This window comes from Anopheles marshallii, chromosome 3 (genome assembly GCF_943734725.1).
Source record: "Anopheles marshallii chromosome 3, idAnoMarsDA_429_01, whole genome shotgun sequence".
Taxonomy (NCBI): Eukaryota; Metazoa; Arthropoda; class Insecta; order Diptera; family Culicidae; genus Anopheles; species Anopheles marshallii.
This window is the reverse complement of record NC_071327.1, coordinates 14,992,955-15,005,283: the sequence shown is the minus strand read 5'-3', so window position 1 is coordinate 15,005,283 and position 12,329 is coordinate 14,992,955. Positions and strand designations below refer to the sequence as shown.

The following is a 12,329-nucleotide window of genomic DNA, read 5'->3' as shown; positions in this document are numbered from 1 at the left end:
ACGACATCTGTGAAACAATCCAGTTGCCAGATTATAATAGTCGTGAAGAGTTTCGTAAAGGACATAGCATTATGGGATTCAAGAATGGCATAAAGGTATTTTTTTTGCATCATCACAATTTGAGGAAAATTCGTTTCACTTAAAACTTAATTATAGCCTTCGTAATGTTGAGAAAGAGCCTCACGAGAAAAAGCCTCCAACCCGATCTGCGATCAAAGTAAAAGGAAACAAAAAACAAAGAAGAAATTTAAGTGCAAGTTTAAAGATCGCTTGCCATTGCAAAAACATATTTTAAATGAAATGAAATTTAAATTAATTAATTTAATTAAATAAGTTAAATGTTGTATATGTTACTCGATATTTATGTGTTATGTTAATTTATGTTAATGTACGTATTAATCTTTTTAAATTTTTTGTTCACATTTCTAGCATACGGGAAACATGACCTAACCCGGTTCAGACCTGCTAGAGAAATGCTTTATTTTGACATTTGTGATTCGGCTGACTGAAGCTTCCATTAGAGCAACAAACTGCCCGGCTTTTTCACGACTAACTTGGCTTGACCAATTGGTAAAAAAAACTGACAGCGCATAAGTTTCCAAACGTCAAAACGGAAATAGAAAAACAAGTAGAAAGTATGATCTAGCCGAAAGTTATACCATGGTTTACAAATATTTGTAAGAAGTTTCAACATTTTATCTATGATCTGATGGAGTTGTTCGAGCATACTCCCGGAAAATAAACTCACTTCGTATGGGTTTTGATGCAAGATAAAATGATGAATATTAAAACCGGTTTAGTGTTTTTTTTTTATTACATCTTCCTGAACTCAAAATGGCACACCTCAATAAAAAAAATCCTGTCTTGTTGAAACCCATCTGAAGCACTGACAAAATAAGTCTAGCATACACAGGTGGAAATTTGCTGAAAATTATCCGTTCCCACGATTCGCCAAACCCCCACACGGTTCCCGGCAATGGCCGTATAAAAGGGGGCTCTTATTTCTGCAGTTCTGCAGGTCCTCCCCCGGTTCGTGCCATGTAGTTCGTGGTTTAGATAATGCTAGCTGATGAACTTTACCTTGCTGCGAAGTTTAACGGAAGGAGACCGAACCGTGTAAAACTTGTGCAGAACCAAATTGCACCGTGTCAGTAATACTCGCTGTACTCATCCACACACACACCCCACTCGCATGAAGGGAAAAGCTAGAGCAGCTCAGTGATTTTTGCACTGCTAAGCAATTTCCTCGTATGCACACAAAGAGATAGGGGGGGAAAAAAAACCCCCGAGAGTGGGAAAACACAGATAATCATAAATGGGGTTTTTCAGCGTACCGTGTGACCCTCCATCATGGCGTGGTGTATGTGCGGCCCTTTCTCATTTCCGGTGAGAACCATCCAGAAAATGAGTTTCCCGCCATTTTGCTCGGTGTCATTGGTTTTATGCTAGTTTTGCAAAAGTAGTGCCCATGCTTGTTTTTTTTTTAGTACTGTTTCAACCCAATGCACCACTAGTTGCTTGGGAAACGGCAGTGTTTATGAATTGCATACACTAACTTGGCGATGGGGAGAGCTTAATTAAAGAGTTTATGGAACTTTTTAACGGAGCAACCAAAGGCGCCAAAGCTGGTTTATAAAATGCTTTATAATGCTGAAAAAGGTTGCAATAACCATAAACAAACAGAGAGCATTTTATTGGATCACGTCAAACCCGATAGAAAATGTCCGATCCGGTACCATAAACAGCCCACTAAATTCATTACATCACGAGCCATGATGCAATATTAACGCCATTTAAGTAATGAATCTACGATCGTCCGCTACCGCCCACGTACTGTCACAGCGTCATCCCGCTCAATTCGCTCAAAAGCACCCAAAAGACAAACAACCGCCTCACATCACACGCGGGAACGAGGGCATCAACACATATGTATCCGCCGTCAGTATTGCTCCCCCGGGCGGTAACATGGCGGACAATTAGATTTTCGTCGAATCGTCATTGTCTTCCAACATAAAGGCCATAAAGACCACGGTTCAACTTCAATGGAAGCTAATTACATTTCACCACCATTCCACCAAACATCCACTGTCACGCTGTGATTTGTCACTCGTGAAGGAAAAACGGCAAAACAATCACTTGCCAGCCATTTTGTTTTCCACGTGGGTTTACTAAATGTTCGCTAATTTTGATTCCCTTTCGCAAGATCGAAATGATCGTATCAGCTGGAAATAGCTGCTATACTAATTTTAAACCTCCTACACCCTATCTTTTTCGTTGAGTGATGAAATAAATTAAAATTTATTCCACTCTTCTCAATCCAACAATCGACCGTTTTGTTAAGACTCGCCCTTGGAAATAACGCAAGATGGCAACTTTTGAACTTTTAGGAAATTCGTTACGAAATCAACATGGGCGTAAGGAGCCAACGCAAACCACTCACTTCATGCTAACTCAAGTCAACTCACTCACTTCGTTCGCTGTTTCCAACTCCCAGCTAATTCCCATAAACGCTCCCATTCAGCAAGTAATGAAGCACTTGGTGACAGTCTTGGTGTTTTTTTTTTATTTTGGTAAGAGAAGGAGACACAACACCAACAACAAAAAATCCCGCGTGGAATTAATATCTTAACTCGATTAGGAATTTAAGACGCCCCACAAGGTTTCCTTGGCTGACGACATTGCTCATCTTTTTTCACTCCGTGCTTCTCGTTCGTGGCTCTATTCGCAGCGTCCTGTGGACTTTTTGGTTCGGGTTAAGTCATCCAAACATTTTTTCATCATGCTCGTTTTTTTTTTCTGTCTCTCCCTCCACACTCTGTCCCAAAACAGCAAGGCACGAATGGCACGAATAGCGGACGATAGTGACTTCGAAGCGCTGAAACGACTGGTCGACAATCACGACGGCTGGACGCTGGAGCTGTCCAAATCCGACACGGAGGTATACACGCGGCCCGTGCCCGGCTGCAACTTCAACATGGTCAAGATCCACACCGTGTTTGCCGACGTCACGGCCGACATCGTGTTCGATGTGCTGCACGATCCGGACTATCGGAAGGTTTGGGATTCGCATATGCTCGCCAGCGAGGAAATCGGCATACTGAACGTCAACAATGACGTCGGTTACTACGCAAGTGAGTAGCCCGAGTGGACGCGAATAAAAATCCGCTTGATTAAGCGCGGTGCGTGGGACGGTGGTTTCGGCAGCGATAGGAGGAGGTGTCGTTGTGTTGTTCGCCTACGGATGCGATAAAACGTTCGATAGCACACTTGATACGAGGGAGCGGGGGGGAGTGGGGACAATAAACCGAAAATGCCGCATTCGTTTTGCGCTGATTTAACCTTCGCTTTTCACGGTAAATGTTGCCCCACATCCCTTCCCAATGGTGGATGTTTTATTTTCCCGCCATTCCTCGCCGGAATTGGGGGTGCGTGATGCCCTTTTTTTTCGTTGTTATTCGTCGCATTAAGCCCAAACGCCTTTTAATACGTCATGAGAGCCCATTTTCACCTCGCGCCCGGGTTGTTTCTTCCGGGCATTATCACGCCCTTCGCCGTATCACGTGGTGATTACCGTGCGCGGTGCGGTCGTAAAGCCTGCTTTCACCGTGATCGGGCAGGACGCGCGCCCAAACTACCTGGGACGGAGGTGTTGGTGTTGGAACGATTGCTTTATTTATTCACTTGTCCCATCTTACGTCAGTGTGGCTAACGGGTACGAGGGCCGACCTCGGTTTAACCTCAGCTTCCTACCATTTTTGGTCTCGGGAATTCGCGGAAGGTTCCAGCGTTAAAAAGCTCCACTGAAATGGGACTTGAGTAAATTAATTTTTCATAACAACCGAACCCATGTTTGGATGGGTGTGTGTGCGTGTGGCAAACATACACAGCGAAGCTGGTTAAGGCAGATTTACAGACCCATTAGCAGTTCAGGCCATGGCACCTTCATCATATTCGCTTATCTAGGGGTTTGCAGCTTATTGTGAGCAGGTTATGCTAATGCGCAAAAACCGCGATGGCGGTTTAAGATCGTCTTAAGATCAACAGGATGTGTATTTATAACACGGGCACGGTTTTCCGGCGGGAAAACCATTACTGCAACCTGGCGCACAACACACCTGGTTCGGTAATTTGACCTGTGTCACACGTGACGCTAATGGCAATGAATTTAAGCTGCTTGGAACGAACAACTTGTTAACCTGCTTGCGATGATTATCTGAGCAAACATAAACTTTCTCACACACACACATACTTTTTCGTAGAAAGACGAATTAACTCGAAATCTATTAATCTTTATTCATAACGCACACTCCACGGTTTCACATTAATTGAAAAACGATTGGATCATACAATTTGGCGGGAATTTGTGGCATAATTGCCGTTAGGAAAAATCCGGAGCAAACTTTGTACTGGAAAATTTTACGGGCGAAACCAAATTTTTGCCACAAGTGAAAGCTGAAACCATCCGCCGGCTCGGGGTAAACTTTTGGTTCCAACCGAACGAAAGTATAGCGAAAACTTGAAACCGCTCATTACCATACCGCGCCACAACGCGCGTCGAAACAAAACCAATTCCCCAAACATGGCTCAAAAACAAACGAAAGCGGCTGACATGCTTTGATTTTCATTGCCACAGCACATCCTTACCGCAGCCGGTTGGGCGGTTGGGCGCGGGTGACTTTCCGAACACGGCCACGGTTTTCCGGTGCGTATTTACCCGAAGAAAGATACTAATCAGAAATTCACACTCACTCGCTAAAACAAAAGCGAACCGAAAGTACCAGCCGTGTGCCAGCCCGGAAGCATGTGTAAATGTGCGCCACCACCACCGTTCAACCGACGGGGAAATCCGCTTTCCCCCGGCCAGCTGCAGAAAAGATGTAAATTGGTTTAAATTGCTTGGGATTTTGCTTTACCTACCGAGTACCAACCAACCCCTGAAGGGATCGGATCACTGCACACAGATAATACGCAGCTGTAACAGCAACGCTTCTGGAAGAACGTTAAGCGCCAATATGCTACGGCTAAGAAGCGGACGGGCAAGTTGCGAAACGTTTACGGGCTGGTACGAACGGACCGTCGCCAAAACCGTCGGGAAGAGTTCCCATTATTGTTGAAGAAAATTGATGAATGTTCCGATTTGTAAGCAGCCTGAAGGTTGGTCTGGTTAAATCGCTTACAAATGGGTCCTAAATGTAGCCGACATAATGACAGCAGCTGAAAGCGGTTCCCTTAATGGTGCGACAAATTCGTCCCTAGAAATATTCAAAATCGCTTTTCTTTTTGCAAAGTATTGTCGTATCAAGCCTTTAGTACATTAGTTACGCCTGAATGTATGCAATCGCTTTCTTCAGGATCACTTTTAGAACATTGAAAAGAAGCTAAAAGACGGATGGAAGTACGACCAATGTCTTTGAAAGTTACTTGGCTCTCAATAGAAAGATAAATAGTTAAGAAACTATCTCAATGGAAAGATAAAATAGTCTTAAAAATGAAGTTAATTTCATCATTTGCTAACAACAGTTGAGCCATTATTTTGACGACCCTCTCCATTCCACCACCGCCATTCAATATGGCGTGGTCGTTTATTTTACGCTTGTTATTAAGTTCGTTCCTAAACAATAGAACGCCCATCGCTTTAGGACATTTTCTCCGCATAAAAAAAAGAATCTTCTCTCACAACACCAATTTCCCGTGGGACAACGAAGGTGCGGAATGAGTTGATTGGACTGGATCCTGCTTATTCTTCTTTGAAGAATCTCTTCCCAAACCTGGAACCATTACCGTGGCAAGCTTCTTGAAAATATTGTTCAATATTGCAGAGTGGTACGATCACAACAAGAAGGTACCTTCGGAAGGCAGGGAATCCTAATCTGGGCCGCTCGAATGGTTTGATTATTTTCGGCCAACGATCGTGTCGTCCGATGGGACAAATGAGGTGATGAAAGTGTGGCCCCACTCCCCTTTGCCATCGTCCGTTTCTGTTGTGTGATTTGAAGGATAATCGCGTGAAGCGGATTTCGTGAAAAGAGGAGCCCAAAATGTTTCGAATGAAGAAAAGCTGTAGAAAGCTGGACTACATACAACAGCAGCTTTTGATCATCGTTGTGAGGAAGGAATGTTCTATGATCCAGCACTTTTGGGGGTAAAAATCTACAGCCGGGAAAATCTTTCCGGATGAAAGGAAAATCTAAAAATATCAAATATAAACCACACCGAGTGGTTGGCTAGAGCGGGGAGCTAAAAAAACAACAGGCCTGGTTTGTCTTAATTGAAACCAGTGCCGCTCTTCGTTACCGGCCGCGAATCAGCGTGAAGTTTACTTTTGTCCTCACTGCTACGCTTCACAAAGCTCCCACGTTCCTTGCCGTCTTGGAAACTTTCGAGCGTACTTACCGGTGGGGGATAAAGAGTCTTTTGCTCTTGACGGTAGGATATATATTGTTGTCGCTTGGGGGATTTAACAAGCGAACATGAAACATCAAACCATAGGAAAAATTACACCGCGCGCGGTTACACGATACCGTTTGCCGTGGACAAGTGTGCCGCTTCTTAAGGGTGGGTTTGATTTTTTTTTTCATAACCACCAGCACATAACGAAGAAGACATTATTTACTGCATGAAATTGCGCGTCTTGTTAGCAAAGCATGATTGATCCGTTCCATGGCATTTTGTTTATTGTACCAAAAAACAAAAAGCAAACACTTTGAGATCGCAATTTTCGTGATAAACACGGTATAAATCCCGCATCACAAGATAAATGCGCACATAATGAGCAAGAACCGGGCTGGCAGAGCCTGACGAGGATACTTGGAATTTGAGAACGCAGATGTTGGACGGCAAAAAAAAAGCTGGTCTTTTTTGTGATGCTTTCTCATTGAGTACGAAGCGATGTATTATATTAATTTAAAGAGAGAGTAGGAAGCTTTTACAATTCCAACAAAAAAAACGCACCTTATCATGCGCATCTTTTGAATGGAAGTCATCAAAAGGCTTCCCCTGAAAGCTTCGTTTTCTTATCAATCCCACTAACTGCAACACCTATTTTATCTCATCAGCGACATACGGACTCAGTATGTAACTTCACAAATTTACAGCAACTAGCTCACCACCACCGTCGAAGGTTTCCCCACGATAACCGCGCCATGTCCGGTGCGAGTGAGCCAATTTTCCCGCGCTCGAGTATCCCAACCCGTCGAAAAGGTTTCTCCGTAAAGCGATTAATGGAGCAGAATGTTCTTGGAACTGCTCAAATCTAATAACATCCAAACCCAAGGTATCGGGATTGAAAAGGACGGTTGAGCTGAACCGAGCGACCGACCGCTTATAGGAGGGCCGAAGCGAAGCCAACGAAAACCACAAATTGAATTTACTGCTACATAGCATTGCAGGAAATCGGCGCCATTGCACGGCCGAATCAGAATGGTCCGTCCGAGGGTTTCAAATTTTGTTACCAGGCGAAACCATTTGAACTGTGCAGCCGTGCACAGAGCGAAAAAAAAGGTGTAAAAGGACAGGACCAAATGTTTGATGTTGCTCGGGAAGAGGTATGCAAAATTCTAAGAAACCCAAATCAAATTTGCAGTTCGCCGGACTAATTGATCGGTAGAATGAACATTCCTGAGCAAGATTAAACATTACCAGCGACAAAGTGTGGAAATTAATGCTTTGGTTATTCGGAATAGCCAATTTTCGAACGATATTTACTTAAAGTTTGAAGGTATCATCAAAAAAGAATTTAATACGTACAATATTTATATATGCCACCGTGATGGAAATGAACATAATGTGTAAGACAAAGGAGAAAGAAAAATTATATCCCAATCGCCCTCCAGGGTGTTTCGTGGCTTAATGGAAAAAACTTGCAAGCGAAAAGAAAACTTGTACCATTTCCATTCTATACCCTCGAGGTACGGACTTACCAGCACTTCGACGTGCGATACGCGATCACCTCTCCAGGGGCCTCATATTTCACGCTCCGAGTGGATTAGCGTTGGGTTTATATTGCCTTTTTTTTGCATGAGAATGGGCAAGATGATGCTCTGCCAGTAGCCGAAAGGAAAGAGGAATTTTACGGAATAATATCGTTTGATTACTGTATTAGCATATTGAACCACTGGGGCACGGTAATATTCATACTCCCATGAAGGATATTGTGATCAAGTTTGTACTATAACTCACATCATTAACTATTCGTTTACGCTATTTCGTATAAAAACATATATTTTTTTAAATAGAACAAATTGAAGAAAAGATATTTTTATGTCTGATCTTCAAGTGAACATCAAATCACCTAAAGGTTAACCATTAGTTAACTCTATGATATGTTCAACTACATTTTTTTTTCGACATTTGCTCGATTGTTTGACAGATGTTCGTCTTAAGATGTAAACTTTCCAACTTAAACCATCATAGACTCCATTATCTTCTAGCCTCTATTTTTCTCTCTCTCTCTCTCCTTCTCACGGTGTGTCCATCCAAATGGAAACCCATGCCGAATAAAACACGTGCCCAACTGTCCGTCAATTCCCTGCGGCATTTTTTTTGCCAGCTGAAATAAAAAAAAACACAAAGTTCCAAACTTGTGCATGTCGTAATTTACACGCGAAATGAAAACTTTGGCAATAAAGCTTTACTTTTATCATCCCACGAGTGGGCCAGAGGAATATGCACAACTCATGTTAGCGCTTCGATCTATTCCAGTGCAAGCACATACGATGTTAAAAGCTTGTTTTAAAGATTATATTATAAATCGGTTTTAAGCTTTACGTTTGCGGCAAAGTAAGCAATCAAAGTTTAACACACGCAAAAAAAAACGATTATTTAAATCCAAACAGACAACATAAACCATTCCCTTTTCATCACCAACTAATAACACCCTACACATGGTACATACCCGATGAAGTATTTATATCACTTCACACTCCCTCTCCCGAAACTACTCCCACGGCACTCATTAATGGTGGACGGGAAAGCAAAAAAAAACAAAATCTCAACCATGTTTTTAACCATTTAACAATATTTACCCCGCTGCGGTATGCGCCAACCGTTCGACGGGGAGGGGGATTTCAAGAAAAGCCACTTGAAGAATGGCTCTGCAGGACTCGGAAACACGGTGATAGTAGGAAGCGGAAAACGGTGCGGTAGGTTCGAAGGAACACAGGCCAGCGGTTGGAAAACATTTTACGAGTTTATTAAACCTCTCCATAGCGTGCCGCGCGTTTCCCGAGCCTTTGGGGGCCAATATCCCTGGTGTTTATTTGTGCTTCGGGGCTTTGTTTTTTTTCTCATGTCCATGGTGAAACCACTAGGCAGTAAAGTAAGGTGAAGAATGCTAAAGTATGGCCGGGTGCATACATTAAATACTTTCCTGGCATCTGAACGGCATGATCGAGTTCGGTAGATTGTGGTACAAGTCCGTATATTGAGTGTCAATTTTAAGTTTTTGCAATATTTAAAGCAAAATGATTCTACTAGATTAATTTCTACACATTTGGAGAATCGCATAAGAAGACAAAAATCATTAAAATTAAGCAAATGTAAGGTATTATAATCACAAATTATAATTCCATAATTTGCATAAATGCACAACCAGAACAGAAACTAATGTCTTTTAAATGCTCTTCCGTGAAACATAAATACACGCGTCAACAATCAAATCACCGTTTTTATACGACGAAAAGGCAATCATTTGTATTCAAATTTAATTAAAACCCATCATTAGGACCACAGACAGTAAACGAAGCGGTGGGCTTAAAGCAAACAAAACAAACAATTCCCCCAATATTACGATTCCCCCCAGCTCATAAACACGCGGGAAACACACACAAATGCTACACCATGCGAACCCATGCCAAAAGCTTTATTTTTGCAGCTTGACTTTTCACCTTACGGGGCTCGGCAGTAGGTTAGGGCAGTGGTGCATTGGTGCGCTCCTGCGCTTACCTTACTATACACTGTATTGAATTACATGAATTAGCATTTTACCAGCGCCCAGTGCAGTGAAATGGACAAGGCCACACACATACACACAAGTGAGCCTTGATAGAGGAAGCCTTCCTATATACACAACAGTAAATTCATGTTTCATTCATGCTTCATACAAAAAAAAACGCACACCGATTGTCTAAGCTTCCCCATATCCCGGGCAGCAGTATATTTTGCACCTAACGATCCCATAACACATCCCCCATATGACGATGTGGTAACGCTATGATGGGAGGTCGTTCCTGTGTCCTTTTTTTTTTTTTTGAATCGACGAGGATACATAAAAAACAACCATTAAGAATTTATGAATATTGAGCAATTTCAATGGAACTTTTGAGTTTGTGTACATAATTTAAGCACATATTTGGCTATCCTTCTGTATACGGGGGCGCGCGCGCGCGTTTATTTATGAGCCATTTTGTGCACCATTGCACCACCGTGTATCAATATTATTCTCCATCTCGTGGTATTGATATTGCGAACGTTGTGTTTTGTGGTCAATACTACACACGCTCAGCAAGTCTCCTGTTGAGCTTCGGGGACTAAATTTTTCCCCATTGTCCATTGTTGCGTATCGGTTTCGATGCAAATTTAACGTTTTTCCAAGAGCTTTTATCCTGCCCTGACGACACAAAAACAAAAACCACCCAACACACTTCATTTGTGATGCAAAGTGAATAGGTTCGTTCGATGAACGGCTCGATGCCAACTGCTGCCTTCTCACGTTGCATGTGTTTTATCATTTAAATGGAGGTAGAAACAGTGTGAATGAAACAGCGTATTATGAATAATTTTCTTTTCTCTTTCTGTTCTAATCCAGTGTCCTGTCCGCCTCCGCTTAAGCCGCGAGACTTTGTCCTGCAACGATCCTGGCTCGATACGGGCCCGCAAGGCGAACAGATGCTCCTATCCCGCTCGGTACCCCATAAAAACTATCCACCCAAGAAGGGTTACGTACGGTGAGTGTTAATATTGTGTAATGGCAGCTTACAGTGTACTAATGAGTTCATTTACTAATTATCGTTCCTGATTTTTATTTCCTTCCCCCCATTGCAGTGCGATGTCGTACATTACCGGTTTCGTACTGCGTACGAACAAAAACTCAAAGACTGGCTGTATACTTAAGTACGTAGCGCACTGTGACCCGCAAGGTACGCTTCCGCCCTGGCTCGTGAACAAGGTAACGCACACGCTCGGACCGCGCATGGTAAAGGACCTCAAGAAGGCCGCCCTCGGGTATGTGAGCTGGAAGCAAACGCAACCGCACCTGCGAAAACCGTGGCGCTTTCCGGAAGAGATCCGCTGTCCAAGGATATCCATCGATGATGTAAGCAAAAAAAAAAATCGTTCCTTTCGTCGTTCCGCCCTACGAAAACATGATTTTTGAGCTCGAGTGGTAGGGTTGAGACAAATATTTTTCAAGATGAAGTAGAATAGTCGATTTAGATATGGTGTTCTTCCTAAATCCAGGATCTTTTGCACGCTCGAAACGACTGTGCCCAATGCTATCTCAATTCATTTGCGAAAACTTTATACCGGAACGATGCCAACTAGCAAAAGTTGAGGAGTTCCATGAAACTACACTTTGACGGTGACTAACTTTGCGACTTTGAACTTGAAAACCTTGTAGCATTGCGGCAGTTTCTGGATTCTTCTCGAGATGATATGACTCGAGATGATCAAAATATGATCCAGAAGATAGAAAAGACCATATTTACCTGAACATATTCTACTTCAACTTGAAAACACTCCAAAACTGGCTTCCCATTTACCACTTGAACTCGAAAACCCTGTACGATCATTAAAAAAACAATTCCTTTTTTCCCTCCCGTAGTGTCTTGATACGGTCGCAGTTCCACTAGCACTTCCAGCAGCAACCGGATCGCCGAAAAGCGTTCAGCAACCCACACCGCAACCCCCGCAGCAAACCCCAACCCAACGGAAGCTACCCCAGCTGAAAACGCAAACCAATGGTCGCGTGCTGCCGATACTGCACAAAAAGGCTCAATCGACACCGTCATCGCCGGTCGTGGAGGAAGCGAAGTTCCTCAAGCGGGACGAACTGAAGGAAAAGCTCGAAGAAAAGCGCAAGGACGAGAAGAAAAAGCAAAAAGATTCCAAAGAGGCCAAAGGCAAGGACACCAAGGAAAGCTTAAAAAGCACCAAGGAGCTGGAGAAGGAAGCAAAGGCAGCGGCGAAAGAGAGCAAAAAGCTTAGCAAGGCAGCGGCAAAGGAGGCGGCAGCGGCCGAAAGTGCAGTCGCGAAAAAGGAGAAAAAAGAGAAAGGACTCACCAAGCGGAGGTCTTTGTTGAACTTGAAGTTTTAGTTAGCGGCGTAGGGAAATG

At 43.2% G+C, this 12,329-nt stretch overlaps 1 protein-coding gene across 1 annotated transcript; it reads left to right on the top strand.

The window, feature by feature from the left end:
* The first annotated feature begins 2,839 nt into the window (after nucleotides 1–2,839).
* On the top strand, nucleotides 2,840–12,310 carry LOC128714940 (START domain-containing protein 10-like). The gene is made up of 4 exons (XM_053809822.1): nucleotides 2,840–3,131; nucleotides 10,805–10,943; nucleotides 11,041–11,311; nucleotides 11,819–12,310. Exons 1-4 carry the CDS (start codon nucleotides 2,840–2,842, stop codon nucleotides 12,308–12,310), a joined length of 1,194 nt encoding a protein of 397 aa, XP_053665797.1.
* The last annotated feature ends 19 nt before the right edge of the window (nucleotides 12,311–12,329 follow it).